The sequence below is a fragment of the Oncorhynchus mykiss genome, chromosome 3 (assembly GCF_013265735.2).
Source record: "Oncorhynchus mykiss isolate Arlee chromosome 3, USDA_OmykA_1.1, whole genome shotgun sequence".
Lineage (NCBI taxonomy): Eukaryota > Metazoa > Chordata > Actinopteri > Salmoniformes > Salmonidae > Oncorhynchus > Oncorhynchus mykiss.
In genome coordinates this window covers 62,552,555-62,574,183 of record NC_048567.1, presented here as the reverse complement: position 1 = coordinate 62,574,183, position 21,629 = coordinate 62,552,555, and the positions used below count along the sequence as shown (strand labels likewise).

The window sequence follows — 21,629 nt, the reverse complement described above, 5'->3', positions numbered from 1 at the left end:
GATCTCACCTCGTGGGGCGTCAATGATCATGAGGAAGGTGAGGGATCCCCAGTCTCAAAGAAAACCATTAGTAACACACTACGTCGTAATGGATTAAAATCCTGCAGCGCACGCAAGGTCCCCCTGCTCAAGCCAGCGCATGTCCAGGCCCGTCCGAAGTTTGCCAATGACCATCTGGATGATCCAGAGGTGGATTGGGAGAAGGTCATGTGGTCTGATGAGACAAAAATAGAGCTTTTTGGTCTAAACTCCGCTCACCGTGTTTGGAGGAAGAAGAAGGATGAGTACAACCCCAAGAACACCATCCCAATTGTGAAGCATGGAGGTGGTAACATCATTCTTTGGGGATGCTTCTCTGCAAAGGGGACAGGACGACTGCACCGTATTGAGGGGAGGATGGATGGAGCCATGTATCTTGAGATCTTGGCCAACAACCTCCTTCCCTCAGTAAGAGCATTGAAGATGGGTCGTAGCTGGGTCTTCCAGCATGACAACGACCCGAAACACACAGCCAGGGTAATTAAGGAGTGGCTCCGTAAGAAGCTTCTCAAGGTCCTGGAGTGGCCAAGCCAGTCTCCAGACCTGAACCCGATAGAAAATCTTTGGAGGGAGCTGAAAGTCCGTATTGCCCAGCGACAGCCCCGAAACCTGAAGGATCTGGAGAAGTACTGTATGGAGGAGTGGGCCAAAATCCCTGCTGCAGTGTGTGCAAACCTGGTAAAGAACTACAGGAAACGTATGATCTCTGTAATTGCAAACAAAGGTTTCTGTACCAAATATTAAGTTCTGCTTTTCTGATGTATCAAATACCTATATCATTCAATAAAATGCAAATGAATTACTTAAAAACCATACAATGTGATTTCCTGGATTTTTGTTTTAGATTCCGTCTCTCACATTTGAAGTGTACCTATGATAAAAATGACAGAACTCTACATACTTTGTAAGTAGGAAAACCTGCAAAATTGGCAGTGTATAAAATACTTGTTCTCCCCACTGTATATATGTGTGTGTGTGTGTGTGTGTAATAATGACTATTACAACAATACTGAATGAACACTTTTATTTTAACTTAATTTAATACATCAATAAAATCAATTTAGTCTCAAATAAATAATGAAACGTGTTCAATTTGATTTAAATAATGCAAAAACAAAGTGTTGGAGAAGAAAGTAAAAGAGCAATATTTGCCATGTAAAAAAGCAAACAAAGAGCTGCAGGAAAGTGCTGTTTGAATGAATGCTTACTAGCCTGCTGCTGCCTACCACTGCTCAGTCAGACTGCTCTATCAAGTATGAAATCATATACTTAATTATAATATAATAACACACAGAAATATGAGCCTTTGGTCATTAATATGGTCAAATCCGGAAACTATCATTTCGAAAACAAAACGTTTATTATTTCAGTGAAATACGGAACCGTTACGTATTTTATCTAACCGGTGGCAACCCTAAGTCTAAATATTGCTGTTACAGTGCCTTGCGTAAATATTCGGCCCCCTTGAACTTTGCGACCTTTTGCCAGATTTCAGGCTTCAAAAATAAAGATATAAAACTGTATTTTTTTGTGAAGAATCAACAACAAGTGGGACACAATCAAGCATTGAACTTTTTGGCAACAATGCAAAACGTTATGTTTGGCGTAAAAGCAACACAGCTGAACACACCATCCCCACTGTCAAACATGGTGGTGGCAGCATCATGGTTTGGGCCTGCTTTTCTTCAGCAGGGACAGGGAAGATGGTTAAAATTGATGGGAAGATGGATGGAGCCAAATACAGGACCATTCTGGAAGAAAACCTGATGGAGTCTGCAAAAGACCTGAGACTGGGACGGAGATTTGTCTTCCAACAAGACAATGATCCAAAACATAAAGCAAAATCTACAATGGAATGGTTAAAAAATAAACATATCCAGGTGTTAGAATGGCCAAGTCAAAGTCCAGACCTGAATCCAATTGAGAATCTGTGGAAAGAACTGAAAACTGCTGTTCACAAATGCTCTCCATCCAACCTCACTGAGCTCAAGCTGTTTTGCAAGGAGGAATGGGAAACAATTTCAGTCTCTCGATGTGCAAAACTGATAGAGACATACCCCAAGCGACTTACAGCTGTAATCGCAGCAAAAGGTGGCGCTACAAAGTATTAACTTAAGGGGGCTGAATAATTTTGCACACCCAATTTTTCAGTTTTTGATTTGTTAAAAAAGTTTGAAATATCCAATAAATGTCGTTCCACTTCATGATTGTGTCCCACTTGTTGTTGATTCTTCACAAAAAAATACAGTTTTATATCTTTATGTTTGAAGCCTGAAATGTGGCAAAAGGTCGCAAAGTTCAAGGGGGCCGAATACTTTAGCAAGGCACTGTACATTGCACAACCTTCAATGTTATGTCATAATTATGTACAATTCTGGCAAATTTATTACGGTCTTTGATCGGAAGAAATGGTCTTTACACAGTTCGCAACGAGCCAGTCAGCCGAGAGACTGCTGGAGGGGGCTCACTTGTGCACTGATGATATTAGAGTGAAAGGCTATTTTAAATCTCTGCAGCTACATAACAAAAAAGTTACGTTTACAATTGAAAAACAAGGTAACCCTGAAAGCCAGATGGAGATTACGATGGCGCCGGAGGGGATGTCCGTTTTATGGGTTCTTAACCGTGCTATTTTGTTTGATTTTCGCCTTGTTTGTAACTTATTTTGTACATAATGTGGCTGCTCCCATCTCTTATGATCGAGAAGAGCCTCTGGACATCAGAACAGTGATTACTCACCTTGAACTGGACGAATACTTTGTCTTAAATGAGTCGGACAAGAGGGATTTAATCAAGAGACCCGAACAGGCCCTCATCCCCGTCATTCGCAGGAGAAATAGACAGAGGTTTTAAGGAAGGAGATTGGGGTGCCTTGTGAGGATCCGGCGACGAGTGGCTAATCTGCCTTTGCAGATTGTCGGTACTACATATTTCTTTGTCTTTTTAGTATTTCTTATTGTATAAAATGTTTTTTTTCCCATGGGTGGATCAGCTTTGATATTGCAGATTGTTGCTTCCATCAATGTAATTGTCTGCATTTCCAATCCCCCATATGTTTTTGGGGTAAAATATATATACACACACTACCATTCAAAAGTTTGGGGTCACTTAGAAATGTCCTTGTTTTTGAAAGAAAAACACTTTTTTTTTGTCCATTTAAAATAACATCAAATTGATCAGAAACACAGTGTAGACATTGTTAATGTTGTAAATTACTATTGTAACTGGAAATGGCAGATTTTTTTAATGGAATGTTTACGTAGGTGTACAGAGGCCCATTATCAACAACCATCACCCCTGTGTTCCAATGGCACATTGTGTTAGCTAATCCAAGTTTAGTATTTTAAAAGGGTAATTGATCATTAGAAAACCCTTTTGCAATTATGTTAGCACAGTTGAAAACTGTTGTTCTGTTTAAAGTAGCAATAAAACTGGCCTTCTTTAGACTAGTTGAGTATGTGTAGCATCAGCATTTGTGGGTCCGATTACAGGCTAGAAAGAAATACGTTTCTTCTGAAACTCGGCAGTCTATTCTTGTTCTGAGAAATGAAAGCTATTCCATGCGAGAAATTGCCAAGAAACTGAAGATCTTGTACAAGGCTTTGTACTACTCCCTTCACAGAACAGCGCAAACTGGATCTAACCAGAATAGAAAGAGGAGTGGGAGGCCCCGGTGCACAACTGCGCAAGAGTACAAGTACATTAGTGTCTAGTTTGAGAAACAGGCACCTCACAAGTCCTCAACTGGCAGCGTCATTAAATGCAAAACACCAGTCTCAACGTCAACAATGAAGAAGCGACTCCCGGATGCTGGCCTTCTAGGCAGTTCCTCTGTCCAGTGTAATGGAATTCCTCTTCAGAGGAGGAGTAGCAAGGATCAGAACAATGTGCAGCGTGGTAAGTGTCCATAATGATATATTTAATAAATCAACTGAACAAAAGTACAAACAATCAACCGAAACAGTCCCGTATGGTACTAACACAGGATACAACCACCCGCAAAACACAATAGAAAACAGGCTACCTAAATATGGCTCCCAATCAGAGACAACGACTGACACCTGCCTCTGATTGAGAACCATACAAACCAAACACATAGAAATATAACAACAAAACAAAACATAGAAAAACAACATAGAATGCCCACCCCAACTCACACCCTGACCAACTAAAATAAAGACGTGACAGTCCAGTGTCTGTGTTCTTTTGCCCATCTTAATCTTTTATTTTTATTGGCCAGTCTGAGATATGGCTTTTTCTTTGCAACACTGCCTAGAAGGCCAGCATCCCGGAGTCGCCTCTTCACTGTTGACGTCGAGACTGGTGTTTTGCGGGTACTATTTAATGACACTGCCAGTTGAGGACTCAATTACCTCTATTAACCAGTACCCACTGTATATAGCCTCTCTCTTGTTATTTTACTGCTGCTCTTTAATTATTTGTTACTTTTATTTTAATTGTATCTTTTGTATTTTTATTAAACTGCATTGTTGCTTAAGGGCTGTAATTAAGCATTTCACTATAAGGTCTACTACACCTGTTGTATTCGGCACATGTGACAAATAGAATTTGATTTGATTTGGAGATGGGTAAATTAGACACACATTCTGTATTTATATTACTGTAGCATACATAGGCTATGCTGCAGCAAATTTAGGCCTACCTGTCACAAGAGAAAAAAGTTACCATGATGAGATGACAGGTCTACATGCATTGTGAACTGCCCTCCATACTGAGATGGGTCTGTCCCCACTCTGAGCGTTGATTCATCATGCGGAGGTGGTAGAGAAGCCAGATTTATTTCCATTTCACGCCATGCTGTTCATATAAATAATTTATTATAATTTACATGTTTCTCTCAGTTATTTATTCTGGGAAAAGGGAGTGGTTTTGGGTGGTAAATCTCGGTAACCGGGTTCTCGCCATTCAACCCTATTACACGTTTGCCATTATGCAATTATCTGCCTGTTAAACTGCCCTGAACATAAGTAAGAATTTAACACGAGGGTGCTCAAGAATGGCTCGAGATTTACATGAGCGTAAATGGTGGCCTAAAGAGGCAATTCACTTGAATTTTTTTCAACATTCATTCAATGCATCATTGTATTTATTTTCTGTTGTCCTGCTTACTGAATGTGTGTATGTTATTGGTTGTGCGTTATATGTTTCGAAGGTCGATCCTTTTTTGTCTTACTCTCTAGCTGCTGCCTGATCAAACTGCCTGTTAGATTAATGGGATCCCTGGTATGCCATAATCTCAGCAACATTTACATTGACGATCATAGACATGTATAATACTGTATTAATACCACATATATTTGAATGCCAACCTAAACTGAGTGATGCTACTCTAACTGCATCCTCTTGGAACTTTAGAGGAATAATGGTTGAGAATCCTCTCCCCTCTCAGGCAGTTCAAGTCAGATATGTTTATTACAAGAAACACATCTAACTGACCTTGAACATGAAAAATTACAAATAAAGTGAATAAGCCAATTTGACTATTCTTCCTTTAACTCCCAAGAGCAGAGGGGTTGCCATCCTCAAAAAAATAAACACTATTTAAACTCATCATTTTTTTTTCAAAGACTGAAGGGCGCTTCATCTTAATTCATGGTAGAATCAATCATACACCATACTGAATTTATATGGTCCCAATACTGTCTGTCCTCAGTTTTTGTATTTAATCTTCAAGCATTTACAAGAATTCTAATTGGGGACTTTAACACTGTTCTTGACCCACTAGTTAACAGGGTCCCATGGCACATGCATTCAACAAGCGACCCAGGACCATTAAAGGATACATGATAGAACAAGATATGGTGGATATTTGGTGCCTCTTCAATCCAGACAAGAGAGAGTATACCTATTTCTCACCTCATCATAAAACGTATTCCCATATAGACCTTTTCATCGGTAATGCATCTTTGATGTCCCAAATTTCCAATGCTACTCTGGGAAACTGCTAAAGTTGTACTTAGAGGAAAAATGTCAATGCTCTTGATACCCTCCTTGCATCCATTCAAACCAATAATATTCCTAAGCGACTATTACAGGCCAGACTCTAACTTAATTAAATTCTTATTTAGACAGAAACAGGCGTTTAGTTATAAGAACACAACAAAATAGCCATGAACTCAGGGATAAGTCCAACAAGTTCTTGCTCTCGAACAATTAACACATTCTGCAGTATCTCAGGATAAAAGATGAACTGGGGCAAATCAGAGATCCTCCCTATAAATATATTTTATTGGGACACTTTAGCCAAAAATATCCCCTTCAGATGGTCACCTCAAGGCATTAAATATCTCTGAGAACAAGTACCACACAGGCTAGATAAATTGTTTGAATATAATTTTCCTCAACCATTGAAATTGGTCAAAGAAGATCTCGAAAGATGGACCTCTTCCTTTGTCTCTTGCCGATCGTATTAATACATTTAAAATGATTCCAGTCCCCCCCCCCCCCCCCCCCCCCCACAGAAATGGTTTGATACCCTTAACCATTCATAAAATCTCAAGATTTTATTGGAGACAGAGAAAGGCCAGAATTAAACTTACTATATTACAATACTGAAAACCCAAAGGCAGACTAGTAGCACCAGACTTTCTAAGTTATTATTTGGCCTTTGGAATGAATAACAGCCAAATGGCTGTAAACTCACCTTCCTGGATTGATATAGAAGACTCCTGCGTAAAACCACTTAAGATTCAAGATCTTCCCTATATTTTTCAATCTGTTGAAAACTGCCCTTTTCCAATCCCTTCACATTAAATACACTGGAAGCATGGACAAGTTACTTGATAAAGGACATTTCATTTAAGTACTGAACAAAAATATAAACGCAACATGTAAAGTGTTGGTCCCATGTTTCATGAACTGAAATAAAAAATCCGAGAAGTTTTTCATTTGTACAAAAAGTGTATTTCTCTCAAATTGTGTGCACAAATTTGTTTACATCCCTGTTAGTGACCATTTCTCCTTTGACAAGATAATCCATCCACCTGATAGGTGTGGCATATCAATAAGATGATTAAACAGCATGATCGTTACACAGGTGTACCTTGTACTGGGGACAATAAAAGGCCACTCTAAAATTTGCAGTTTTGTCACACAGCACAATGCCACAGATGTCTCCAGGTTTTGAGGGAGCATGCAATTGGCATGCTGACTTCAGGAATGTCCACCAGAGCTGTTGCCATAGAATTGAATGTTAATTTCTCTACCATATCGCTCCTCCAACGCCGTTTTAGAGAATTTTGCAGTATGTCCAACTGGCCTCATAACCGCAGACCTCATGTAACCAGCCCAGGACCCCCACATTCGGCTTCTTCACATGCAGGATCGTCTGAAACCATCCACCCGGTCAGCTGATAAAACTGAGGACTATTTCTGTCTCTAATAAAGCCCTTTTATGGGGAAAAATTCATTCTGATTGGGTGGGCATGGCTCCCCATGGCTGTGCCCCTGCCCAGTCATGACATCTATTGATTAGGGCCTAATTAAACTATTTCAATTGACTCATTTCCTTCTATGAACTGTAACTCAGTAAAATCGTTGACATTGTTGCATGTTGCGTTTTATATTTTTGTTCAGTTTAGATACAGAAAAGGATTCATTTGAATAGCTCCTCGACTGTTCAGTACCTACAGATTAAACAGCTTCTTAAATCTAAATTGCAATTCAATGCGAAGCATTAACATATCTCGGAGCTAAGCCGATTGTTCTTAGACAACCAGAGTTCAATAAATATTACTTCCAAAATGTTTTAAAAACTGACAGGAGTAGGTGATGCTCTATCCTCCCTAGAGAAATGAAACCAGTGATTTGGACATCTCCCTTAACGGGGAAGCCCAGAAGAAAGTATTTACCACCACCCACAGCATCTCATATAATAAGAAAACTAAACTTATCCAGTACAAAGTCCTACATAAATTCCACAATATCTATGGAACTTGGTGGCTGATGGGGCTTGTTGATTCGCTTCTGTGTTTTTTCTGCCAAAAATATGTTCCCGACACTCATCTCCATGTGTTCTGGCTTTGTCCCCATCATTGAGAATTACTGGAAAAAGCATTGTCTGTCATCTTCCATATTACCATGTTTTCATCCCCTTCACTCTGTATACTACACTATTTTGATGATGACGACCCCTGTTTCTTTTAAGGACTATTTTGATCTCATTAACAATCTGGAAAAAAAGGGATATTGTTCAAGTCGAAAAGCAGATCCAATGTTTCAACCATACACTGGCTTAGTTTATGGTCTGACCTAGCCTCCCTGGAGATATCCATCTTCAAACTAAATAACAAACTGAAGGACTTTTACACAATCTTGGAACCATTTCTATCCTACACTGCCCCCAGGCAACCCCAAATATGGCACTTCCTACCTAATTATTATATATCTTCTAACTGGCAACTTATCCACTAGTCTGGTCCTTTGTTGTCCCCTCCTGTCTTGTCCTGTCTGGTCGTCTCTTGTTTTGTCCTGTTTTGACTTCTCCCTATTTTCTTTAAATCATTTTTCTCTTTCTCCTCTTTTTTATTTTTACCCTACTTTTTTGCTCTTTCTAACTTTTTGGTGGTAATTTACTTTCACAATAATAAACAGTACATGGGATGGTGGAAGAGCTACGGGATGAGAGTGGGTGTTAAGAGGACAATGGATCATATTTGGTGCCTGGTGTACTGGCTTATATTTGACATGATGAATTTGCACCATATTTTAAAATTACAAGTAAATAATCAAGTTGTCCTTCTGCTATGGGGGGGTGGATGTGCATTTGCTGTCTTACCAAGAAGTAGAAACTCAGTGAGCCGTTTTAGTTTGTTTCTTTAGTTTGTTCCACTTGGTGCAGCCTTGACCAGGTCGAGTTAAAGATCCAGAGGCTGGGAATGTTCGTTATCTCCAGTACGATCTAAAGAATGTGTGTTGAGTGTTCTGCTGTCTCTAGGCAACGTGACGGCACTGTGTTGGGACCCGGCCCAGAGAGTGTTGTTCTCTGGCAGCTCAGATCACTCCATCATCATGTGGGACATCGGGGGACGCAAAGGCACCGCCATAGAACTGCAGGGACACAAGTAAGACTTGCACACTGAACGTCAACATGGTCATCCAATATAGTCTTCAAATGTACTCCCAATGTAGTATTAAAACCCAGTGTATTCATCTGGATGATACAGTCTTAGAAACGGTTGAAATGCCTCTAGTAGTCTCCTAAGGGGCGTTTCTGCTAAGTAATGATCCATAACTTTAGGCTGATACATTTACAGTCATGCAGTTGGAGAAGGTGTCTGAGTCCGCAAAATGGAAAACCAAGAGCACTTGTGGATAGAATGTATGAAATCATCAAATCAAGCTTTATATACTGCATCCTTGTGTGTGTGTGTTAACTATGCAGTGATAAGGTCCAGGGCCTGTGCTATGCGCCACACACACGTCAACTGATCTCCTGCAGCTCAGATGGAGGCATCGTCATCTGGAACATGGACGTGACCAGACAGGAGGTGAGGGAGGGATGGACTGAAATAGATAGAGGGATGGAGCAGAAGGAGGGAGGAAGAGAAACCTCAAGGCAGTGAGACGGATTGCAGGGGGGGGTGTGAGAGAGAGACCTGAAACAGACCGAGTGGCTTTAAACCACAGCCATAGATGCACAGACAGAGAATGACAAACTGAATGAAAATTTGAATGTTCATGTACTGAATGCAAATGAGGTGTTCAGTGCCAACATGGCAGATAGTTTGCTGAATCTGTGTAGACTACCTATGGCTTTGTTTGGCTCTAACCATCTCTCACTTAGGTTACACCTAAGCACTGATTATGGGTCAGTTCCCTTTATTAACTCCCAATGGTTAAAGGTAGAATTGAGAAAGGGAAAGCTGATTCTAGAGAATTACTGTATTTAAGGTCTGTTTTCAACCTGTCTATCTGTGTGTTCCCACAGACCCCAGAGTGGCTGGACAGTGACTCGTGTCAGAAGTGTGAGCAACCATTCTTCTGGAACTTCAAACAGATGTGGGACAGTAAGAAGATCGGCCTGCGCCAGGTACAGTGGGCTCCATACTGTCACTATCACTCTGGGGTGTAGTTCACCTATTGTCCACAAAAGGGCAGGAGAAGTCCCTATTTTGTGTTCTTACAATGGCATGTTGAAATACAGAAAAACAGCCCTGGTGTGGCCTCACCTGTTTGTGAGTCTACATGAGTGAGCTATATGCACATTGTCGTTGTCTGCCAGCCGAATAGGCCCAACCCAAGCCTCAGTATCTCCTATCTCCTCTCCCCCAGCACCACTGCAGGAAGTGTGGGCAGGCTGTGTGTGGAAAGTGCTCTGCCAAGCGCTCCACCATCCCTCTCATGGGCTTCGAGTTCGAGGTGCGGGTGTGTGACAGCTGCCATGAGTCCATCACAGACGAGGAGTGAGTAACACACACAACTGTGCACAAAAAAGCTAATAACATCAGTGGTGTAAAGTACTTGAGTAAAAATACATGACGAACATCTAATTTCAAAATAATGGGTATTAATATGGAGTTGGTCCCCCCTTTGCTGCTATAACAGCCTCCACTCTTCAGGGAAGGCTTTCAAATAGATATTGGAGTATCCATTCAGCCACAAGAGCATTAGTGAGGTTGGGCACTGATGTTGGGTGATTACTCCTGGCTCGTAGTCGGCGTTCCAATTCATCCCAAAGGTGTTCGATGGGGTTGAGGTCAGAGCCTAGTGGCCAGTCAAGTTCTTCCACACCGATCTCGACAGACCATTTCTTTATGGACCTCAATTTTGGGGCGGCAGGGTAGCCTAGTGGTTAGAGCGTTGGACTATTAACCAAGTTCAAATCCCCGAGCTGACAAGGTACAAATCTGTCGTTCTGCCCCTGAACAGGCACTGTTCCTAGGCCGTCATTGAAAATAAGAATTTGTTCTTAACTGACTTGCCTATTTAAATAAAGGTTAAAAAAATAAAATCTAAATAAAAATTGTGCACGGGGGCATTGTCATGCTGAAACAGGAAATGGACTTACCCCAAACTGTTGCCACTAAGTTGGAAGCACAGAATCATCTGGAATGTCATTGAATACTGTAGTTAAGATTATCTCTGAGTGTTCTAGTGACTATTCCTAAATAAAACATTTAAAAATGAAATAGTGCAGTCTGGTTTGCCTAATGTAAGAAATGTTAAATTATTAATACTTTTACTTTTGATACTTATGTATATTTTAGAAATTACGTTTACCTTTGATGCTTAAGTATATTTTAAAGCAAAATACTTATTTAGATAGGTAGCTCTCTATCCACAATATAGCAGAGTATGTAAAGCCATAACACATACTTTTTTTCAGCAACAGATTATGATCGATAATATCGAAAGCTGAAGTCTTAACAATACAGCCCCCACAATCTTCTTATTCATTTCTTTCATCCAATCATTGGTCTTTTGTGTTGGTGTGTCAGTGCTGTACACCGTTCTGTGCTGTACATGTTAAGTGACCTTCCCCATAAAGCATGCTGCTGTTAATCAGTTTACAGTAAAATAAAATTGTACCTGGTCAAACACAATTTTTTCCAAAAGTTTACTAAGAGCCGGTAGTAGGCTGATTGGTCGGGTGTTTGAACCAGGTAAAGGGTGCTTTGCTATTCTTGGGTAGCTGAATGATTTTTGCTTCTCTCCAGGTCTGAGGTCACACACCTCTTCCACACTCACTTTACAGAATTCATAATTACAATGCTTGTCTTTCATTATCAGGTCAGTTCTGCATGAATATGAAGACTGAGTTTGATGCCTAACATGCTGACCAAACCGGCCATTGTGCACACTTTGATTTTGTTCACTCACACCAGAAGCGATCAGGACACGCAAGTTGAAATATCAAAACAAACTCTGAACCAATTATATTAATTTGGGGACAGGTCAAAAAGCATTCAACATTTATGGCAATTTAGCTAGCTAGCTTGCTGTTGCTAGTTAATTTATCCTGGTATGTAAACATTGGGTTGTTATTTTACCTGAAATGCACAAGGTCCTCAACTCCGACAGTTAATCCACAGATAAAACGGTCAACCAAATTAGTTTCTCGTCATCTCTCCTCCTTCCTTAAGGCTTATTTTTCTTTTTTGGACTTTATATGGCGGTTGGCAACCAACAGCATTACTACAACCTACCAGAGTGTGGACCTACGTTCATCTTTCAATCACCCACATGGGTATTTGCTCCTAAAAACCAATGAGGAGATGGCACGTGGTTTGCCTTTTTGCCTAATATGTCATTTAAGGTACTCCAAAGCTTTTTACCATCATCCTTTATCATTTATCTTTGTTTCGTGGTACTGTTTCTTATTTTTGTTTAGTCACATGACTTCTCAATTTACAGTAGGTTTGCCAATCAGCTGTGCTGCCAGACTTAATTGCCATTCCTTTTTCCTCGACCCTCTTAACCATACAGTTTTAAATTCCTCATCAATCCACTGGGATTTAGCAGTTTTGACAGTCGGTTTCTTAATGGTTGAATGCTTATCGGTAATTGGAAGAAGCAATTCCATAAGTGCAGTATCTGGTTGCTCCTCATTAAACACAACAGATCAGCAGATATTTTTGGATGGTTTTTCTACATATGGCCACTATATTATGATTGCTACATCTGATGGGTGAGGATACTGCTTTAGAGCAGCATTAGTAAAGATGTGATCAATACACATGGATGATTTAGTACCTGTGCTGTTTGTAAATACCTTGGTAGGTTGACTAATAACCTGTACCAGATTACAGGTACTGGTTACAGTTTGAAGCTTTCTTGAGTGGACAGCTTGATGAGAACCAGTTTGATGAGAATAGACCTCTGTTGATATCACATACACTTTCAAGCATTTCACGCATGTTATCCAGATACTGACTGTTAGCACTCGGGGGTCCTTATAGCAACTTCCCACAAGAATAGGCTTTAGGTGAGGCAGCTGAAATTATATTAAATCAATAGCATTTGACTTGAGATCCTCTCTAAGCTTTACATGAATATGACTCTGAATATATACAGCAACACCTTCCCCATTGGCATTTCTGTTTCCTCTGTAGATGTTATAACCATGTGTTGCTACCATTGTGTCATCAAATTAATTATCTAAGGGAGTTTCAGAGATACCCAGTATATGATTGTTGTCTACTGTTAGCAAGTTATCGATTTTATGAATTTGGTTGATGTGGGCTATTTTTAGCCCTTTTCTGGGCTGCTTGTTAGGCTTCCCAAGGAAAGCACAAAAAAAACTCTCAGCGATAGACATGTCAATGATATTTCCATTTCGCGTTGGTATGGTGATCCTTTGTTGGGGACATCTTCTGGTCATCAAATGTTTTTCCTATATGTTTGGTGATAACTGTTTCCCCCCCTCCCGTCTTACAGCCGGGCGCCCACGGCGACATTCCATGACAGCAAGCACAGCATAGTTTACATGCACTACGAGCCCACCACAGGCTGGCTGCTGACCTCTGGGGCCGACAAAGTCATCAAGGTGAGACAGACACGACCAGATGTAACAGATGTGAAACGGCTAGTTTAGTTAGCGTGGGCGCTAAATAGCGTTTCAATCAGTGACGTCACTTGCTCTGAGACCTTGAAGTAGTAGTTCCCCTTGCTCTGCAAGGGCCGCGGCTTTTGTGGCGCGATGGGTAACGATGCTTCGAGGGTGACTGTTGATGTGTGCAGAAGGTCCCTAGTTCGCGCCCGGGTATGGGCGAGGGGACGGTTTAAATTTGTACTGTTACATTGATGCTGTTGACCCGGATTACTGGTTGCTGCGGAAAAAGGAGGAAGGTCAAAAGGTGGGTGAGTGTAACAGATGTGAAACGGCTAGCTTAGTTAGCGTGGGCGCTAAATAGCGTTTCAATCAGTGACGTCACTTGCTCTGAGACCTTGAAGTAGTAGTTCCCCTTGCTCTGCAAGGGCCGCGGCTTTTGTGGCGCGATGGGTAACGATGCTTCGAGGGTGACTGTTGATGTGTGCAGAAGGTCCCTAGTTCGCGCCCGGGTATGGGCGAGGGGACGGTTTAAATTTGTACTGTTACATTGATGCTGTTGACCCGGATTACTGGTTGCTGCGAAAAAAGGAGGAAGGTCAAAAGGGGGGTGAGTGTAACAGATGTGAAACGGCTAGTTTAGTTAGCGTGGGCGCTAAATAGCGTTTCAATCAGTGACGTCACTTGCTCTGAGACCTTGAAGTAGTAGTTCCCCTTGCTCTGCAAGGGCCGCGGCTTTTGTGGCGCGACGGGTAACGATGCTTCGAGGGTGACTGTTGATGTGTGCAGAAGGTCCCTAGTTCGCGCCCGGGTATGGGCGAGGGGACGGTTTAAATTTGTACTGTTACACAGACACTTTGTATCTAATACAGGAGGATACATTTATGCAAAGTATTTTCTTGGGTGCATATATGTGTATGAAGGAGTCTGTTTTTCTATACAGCTTATGTTTGTGTGTGTCTCAACAGCTCTGGGACATGACTCCAGTGGTCTCCTGAGAGTCATCGTTGACAGGGAGCAACATGGAGCTCCATCCACCTATCAGGGTAGAGCTTACAGCCTGGTGGCTGTCATCCTGAGAGGAAGAGGGGATGTCAACAAGAACAACCACCACAACAACAGCTAAACAACTTACAACAGCAGAGCAACATCCACAGAACCTAGAAACACCAGGCCTTTCTTGCCTGTCCTCGTCCCTCTTGGTGACTAAACGTGAAAAGCTTTACACTGGCTGCATAAATAATTCCCTATATTGTTTGGTTTGTTATTATATTTATGACAATAGTTTTGTAGTAAAGGGAACTCAGTTTACCTACTGAACATCAAATACAGCTAGGTGGGCAAATATAAAGCTTATATTGAAGTGCCTTCCTCTTATTTTCTTATAGCTTTCCCTCCAGTTAACAGAAAGAATGAACCAATAGTCCTAAAACAAATTGAAGCACGAAATGTACCTGGGTTGTGAATACCAGTTAGATGGAATACTCTAATATATTCATGAAACTACAGAAGGTCCCAAAGTTGACCTTATAAGGCTCATTGGTTTGACTCTTTGTTTTTAACATTGTTGCAGTCTGCAGAGGGCAAAATACCACTGTTCCTAGGTGGATCATGTTTCAGTTGGTGTCAGGAGGGTCATAGCCTAATGTATGGGAATTAAGCTCTTACCCTACGAGCTACGAATCCTGCTTGTTTCCTGTTGTACCTGATAATTAATTGCAACCACCTGGTGTCCCAGGTCTAAATCAGTCCCTGATTATAGGGGAGCAATGAGGTCCAGAGGTGAATTTGAGGGTACCACTGTATAGCTTCTATGCTCTCTGAAAGTCATCACACATACACACACAGCTGGTGAACAAGTCTACATGTGGTATCTCACTGTCAGGTAATGGTTGACCGCCACAGATGTAGAGGACTTGGAGAAAGAAATGTTTTTCTTTTGTTTATTTTTTTATGAATACTGTATTACAAACTGAAGTTCTAGTTTAGGCTTGCCAATTGAAATTGTAAATCATAAAGAACATGTTCATTACTTTACTTTATTGTAGAGTTATTGAAATGTCACTTACTATACTTTTGACTTCGGTAGTGGACTTAGGGTGGCAAAATTCCAGAAACATTCAGTAAATTCCCTGGTTTTCCAGAAATAGTGGTTGGTCGTTGGATACCGGATTTCCTGCCTATTCCGGGAATCTTCCAAACGGAATTTCGGGAAAACCAGGGAATTTATTGAAAGTTCCAGAAATGTTGCAGCCTTACTTAAACATGATTCACTACTTGTAGTCTCTTCTATGTTATTTGCACTTCAGTTGTTACGGTTCAATTTCTCAGAGAACAAAATCATAACAAAGCACTTTTTATTGTCCAATACATACACTTACAATATGTTGTCTACAGACTCAAATGACACAGGGTTGTAGGCTGACAATATTTATTTTCCGTTGAGGTGAGGGGTATACCAGACTGGTGATCAGTTGTTAGTGGATGTGTGTGTCAAATGTATTTGTGTTTTGATGAGTTTATTTATTCCTGTGTGTGTGTTACTGTAGCCTCCAAGATAGACATCTCTCATGTAATACACACACCATCAAGGTCATTATCATTGACTGATAGTGTGGCTATGAATCAGGACTTTTGTGTGATACATACAGTTTTTTACGCTTTAACATTCTCAAAGTATATGGATGGTTATGATAGGTGTCATATCCTGGATATAACTACAGTTGTTCAAGTTAAGTTCATGCACATGATTTGTTTTCTAGGCAGAGCCACTATTGTAAAACCACAACAACCTGTCTGCATGTTTATATTTGTGTTATGCAACCATAATTAGCCATGATACTTTTTCATGAATACTAGCATGTTGATTAATCCGTCACACATATCTTGGGCCAAAGCTAATACATATCTACTGGTGGAGAATGGCTGTATGGGGCTCTAATGCTATTTACTGTAGTAGTCAATCACTGACTTGAGAATTATACTATTCCTATCCGTTTCCTCATTTAATGACCTCTGTACAGTTATCATTGTTGGGAGGCAAAAAGGTATGAGTTCCATGTTGATTCATAAACCAAGACTGATTTATAATATCTGAATGACTGCTGATATGATTTGAAATACGTTTTTCGTGTTATGTTTTTATGTAACCTGGATAGCAGTTTCTTTCTCGGCTTTCATCAGCATGTTATCATTGGCAACACTAGTGTTACTAAATGGATGAACTGTCAGTCTGTCACCTAGGCATACCGATTTTATGTGATGCAGTATGATTCTCACAGGTTGGTGCTGTACTGTGTGTGTGTAACCCAGGGGGGTTTATCACAAAGCAGGATCTGGAATCAGAAAATCAAGAGCTATAGTATATCTGTTTATCAAAGCAAGGTAGCTAACTCCTTAATCCTGTTCTGTGCCATTTCCCTCCGGTCTTAATGTGCAGTTTGTCCAAGCAGCAGATTATTGGAGATTTTCTAGTCGTTAAGAATATCATTCCTACATGTCTCATCCTAAAGCTGATCTGGGTACAGGTCATCTGAGTAGAGATGTGTGCTCTTATCATTCTATCATTTTATTTCCCCTTGTTGTACTGCAGCTGATGTACTCATGTTTGTATTTCATAAAATGTATATGAGGTGACAAAGACAGGATGTCTCTTCATGTGAATGCCTAGTATTCATGTAGAGATTCAGCTGAATTCTTCATTTAAAACAAGTTGTTCAGCTCATCAGCTCTCTCTATTGTTCAATCTGTCAATAAATCACGCTTTGTCCAGAAAGTCAATGCAAGGTTATTCAAACAGCAATCACAATGAGTTACAAATTGTCAAAGTTATTTGCTGACTAGATGTTTGGAGAGAAAAAACAATAGTATTGGAGCTAAAGTTTTACTGTAGTCCTCTAACAGAAAAATACAAAACATAAAGAATTGTATTTTTCATCTAATCTAAGAGTGTCGGTTATTATCTATTTTATTTATTTAACCTTTATTTAACTAGGCAAGTCCGTTAATAACACATTCTTATTTATGACGGCCTACCCCGGCCAAACCCAGATGACGCTGGGCCAATTGTGCGCCGCCCAAGGGACTCCCATTCACAGCCGGTTGTGATACAGCCTGGAATCGAGCCAGGGTCTGTAGTGATGCCTCTAGCACTGATATGCATTTTACATACAACTTCAGATATTGGTCAAATATTTTCTAATTATAATGAGCTCCAAAGGTATTGGTACAGTGACACATTTGTTGTTGTTTTGGGTCTCTACTCCAACACGTTGTATTTTAAATGATACAGTGACTATGATTTTAAAGTGCAGACAGATTTTATTTGAGGGTAAATTACAGCACTTTGTGTACATAGTTCCCCCATTTTAGGGGACCAAAAGTATTTAGGGAAGACATAGCATGACTCACTACATCAAGCTTGTGACTCAGCAAATGTATCCAACACATGTGTAGTTTGTTTTGGTTGTGTTTCAGATTATTTTCTGTCCAGTAGAATGTAATTGTATGTAATTTTGGTGTCACTTATTGTAAATAAGAATTGAGTATGTTTCTAAACTTCAACATTAATGTGGATGCTACCATGATTACATATAATCCTGAATGAATCGTGAATAATGAGGAGTGAGAAAAATGCAACCTCCCTGTAATTGTAGTGGTGAGAGGTTAGCGTGTCATGGGAGTATGCTATTTGTGCATTTAACTTTCTCACTCATCATTAAGGATTATCCCTAATCATGGTAGCATCCACATTGATGTAGAAGTGTTTAGAAACATTTTATTTCAGCTCATAAAACATGGGACCAACACTTTGTGTTGCGTTTAATATTTTTGTTTAGTATATATGTGACTGACCGCCTTGATTCGGTCTTATGTAGCAAATTTTAAATGTTTTTTTTTTTTTACATTGGATAAAAGCAGACACACACACTGCATTTGAGGAACAATTGGAAAGTAATTCTGATTTGAAAGTTGATAAACTTGTGACTTCACTTTTGAGAAAATGGCCTTGAATGTTTTGGTACTTCAATAAAAATATTGAACCTTTATTTAATTAGGCAAGTCAGTTAAGAACAAATATTTTTTTACAATTATGGCCTAGCAGAAGACAAAAGGCCTCCAGCGGGGATGGGGATTTTTTTTATTTAAATGAATACAAAAATATATATAGGAGAGCTCTTGTCTACCTACACCCATTCAGCATCGTTCACACCCTCTTAAAGTTTTAGCCTCACCCATGTCTTTAACGGTTGATCCGAGCGTTCTATCCTAACTACAGCAGTCAAGCACCAAAGCTAAAACTGGTTTACTATTTAACTTCATATGGAGGAACAGGGTTGGGGAGTAACGAATTACATGTAATATTGAAATCAAATACTTTTGAAAAACTAGATTACTTCGAGGATTCCTTTTAAATTCATTAAGAATGTTTGCGAAAAAAAATATTTGAAACTTGTTGTTTTCTCAATGACATTCAAATCAGCATTTAAAAAAAGCGTAAATTTAAATTTGTTCCACCTGAGCGAGTCTGACCACAAGTCAGAGACCCCTATGATAACACATGATGGATCGCTGGAAAAGAGCAGGAATAGGTTTATGTAGGCTAAAATCCAAGTTGTGTCTTCCAATGGTGCGACTGCTGTCGGCATCCAAAGATGATCCAACTTGAGTAAACGCTTGGAGGTAAAGATGACAGCAGTGGTGTAGTCTATGGCGATACGGATATAACTTATTATTGATATCTACATAGCGCATTGATGTGAATCACACTGCTGCTCTCTCATTTAGCTATTTGCGCCTTACGAATTGTGGTTGGACACATGCTCAAACTTGCACACTTTTGATAGGCTTTAAGGGGCAATATGTAGTTGCTACATTCATTTTTGAACATATATCCATATCCATGGATTCTTGAAGAATATAACTTATAAATGCCTCATGAGCTTAGTTCAACTGTCACACTCCATGAGAACCCAAAATATAAGCGGTTTTTATTCCAATGTTTGTAAACATTGTAAATGTAAACAAACACTGTATAGCCTCAAAATGATTAAAACAATACTTTTTATATCATGGATGGTCAGTCCTTGCATCCATAGCTGTCTATTAATTTGAGAGTGGTTACATTTCTCCGGGCCCATCCCTCAGCAAAACAGAGGCGGGCTTTCATTTTGTTATTGTTTCATTTGTGGATGTTCCCTTTAAACAGCTGCATATTATCAAGATATCAAAGTGTCACCAACAAAAAGGTAAACAATAGGCCTATAGCAAATGCAGCATATGGCATTCATTTTTCACATGTAAATAGCACTTTCAGGCGTGCTCAAAGCATGCCATTCTATGAGCACAGCGTTTATTTTTCAACTCGAATCAATGAGACATTTAAACTAGAAGAAGTAACTGAATGTAGTCAGATTACGTTACTGAGTTTGGGTAATCCAAAAGTTACGTTACTGATTACAATTTTGCACAAAACTATTTAGGAAATAAGGATTGCATTTGGAATATAATCCCTCATTTAATTTTCAAAACAGAATCGTGGTCTAGAATTCTTACTCAAATGCAACTTTGATGTGGGTAAGATCCCTTAAAGCTTGCTAACTTTCATAAACAAGTACTTCTAACTTGGAACCTCATGTACAACAATTTCCCCCACATACAGTGCCTTGCGAAAGTATTCGGCCCCCTTGAACTTTGCGACCTTTTGCCACATTTCAGGCTTCAAACATAAAGATATAAAACTGTATTTTTTTGTGAAGAATCAACAACAAGTGGGACACAATCATGAAGTGGAACGACATTTATTGGATATTTCAAACTTTTTTAACAAATCAAAAACTGAAAAATTGGGCGTGCAAAATTATTCAGCCCCTTTACTTTCAGTGCAGCAAACTCTCTCCAGAAGTTCAGTGAGGATCTCTGAATGATCCAATGTTGACCTAAATGACTAATGATGATAAATACAATCCACCTGTGTGTAATCAAGTCTCCGTATAAATGCACCTGCACTGTGATAGTCTCAGAGGTCCGTTAAAAGCGCAGAGAGCATCATGAAGAACAAGGAACACACCAGGCAGGTCCGAGATACCGTTGTGAAGAAGTTTAAAGCCGGATTTGGATACAAAAAGATTTCCCAAGCTTTAAACATCCCAAGGAGCACTGTGCAAGCGATAATATTGAAATGGAAGGAGTATCAGACCACTGCAAATCTACCAAGACCTGGCCGTCCCTCTAAACTTTCAGCTCATACAAGGAGAAGACTGATCAGAGATGCAGCCAAGAGGCCCATGATCACTCTGGATGAACTGCAGAGATCTACAGCTGAGGTGGGAGACTCTGTCCATAGGACAACAATCAGTCATATATTGCACAAATCTGGCCTTTATGGAAGAGTGGCAAGAAGAAAGCCATTTCTTAAAGATATCCATAAAAAGTGTCGTTTAAAGTTTGCCACAAGCCACCTGGGAGACACACCAAACATGTGGAAGAAGGTGCTCTGGTCAGATGAAACCAAAATGGAACTTTTTGGCAACAATGCAAAACGTTATGTTTGGCGTAAAAGCAACACAGCTCATCACCCTGAACACATCATCCCCACTGTCAAACATGGTGGTGGCAGCATCATGGTTTGGGCCTGCTTTTCTTCAGCAGGGACAGGGAAGATGGTTAAAATTGATGGGAAGCTGGATGGAGCCAAATACAGGACCATTCTGGAAGAAAACCTGATGGAGTCTGCAAAAGACCTGAGACTGGGACGGAGATTTGTCTTCCAACAAGACAATGATCCAAAACATAAAGCAAAATCTACAATGGAATGGTTCAAAAATAAACATATCCAGGTGTTAGAATGGCCAAGTCAAAGTCCAAACCTGAATCCAATCGAGAATCTGTGGAAAGAACTGAAAACTGCTGTTCACAAATGCTCTCCATCCAACCTCACTGAGCTCGAGCTGTTTTGCAAGGAGGAATGGGAAAAAATGTCAGTCTCTCGATGTGCAAAACTGATAGAGACATACCCCAAGCGACTTACAGCTGTAATCGCAGCAAAAGGTGGCGCTACAAAGTATTAACTTAAGGGGGC

The 21,629-nt window shown here is 40.1% G+C and overlaps 1 protein-coding gene across 2 annotated transcripts in view; it reads left to right on the top strand.

Moving 5' to 3' along the window:
• The window catches only part of LOC110520350 (WD repeat and FYVE domain-containing protein 2), a 47,833-nt gene that overhangs the window by 21,516 nt on the left and 4,688 nt on the right, over window positions 1-21,629 (top strand). The window contains exons 7-12 of one of the 2 annotated variants that reach the window (XM_021597611.2): window positions 8,996-9,122; window positions 9,443-9,548; window positions 9,989-10,090; window positions 10,333-10,463; window positions 13,438-13,546; window positions 14,518-17,324. In XM_021597611.2, the coding sequence (XP_021453286.2) occupies window positions 8,996-9,122; window positions 9,443-9,548; window positions 9,989-10,090; window positions 10,333-10,463; window positions 13,438-13,546; window positions 14,518-14,547 (605 nt within the window). In that variant the 3' untranslated portion in view covers window positions 14,548-17,324. Of the gene's footprint in view, window positions 1-8,995; window positions 9,123-9,442; window positions 9,549-9,988; window positions 10,091-10,332; window positions 10,464-13,437; window positions 13,547-14,517; window positions 17,325-21,629 lie in introns of those variants that run through there. The other variant, XR_002472970.2, reaches the window with a different exon arrangement.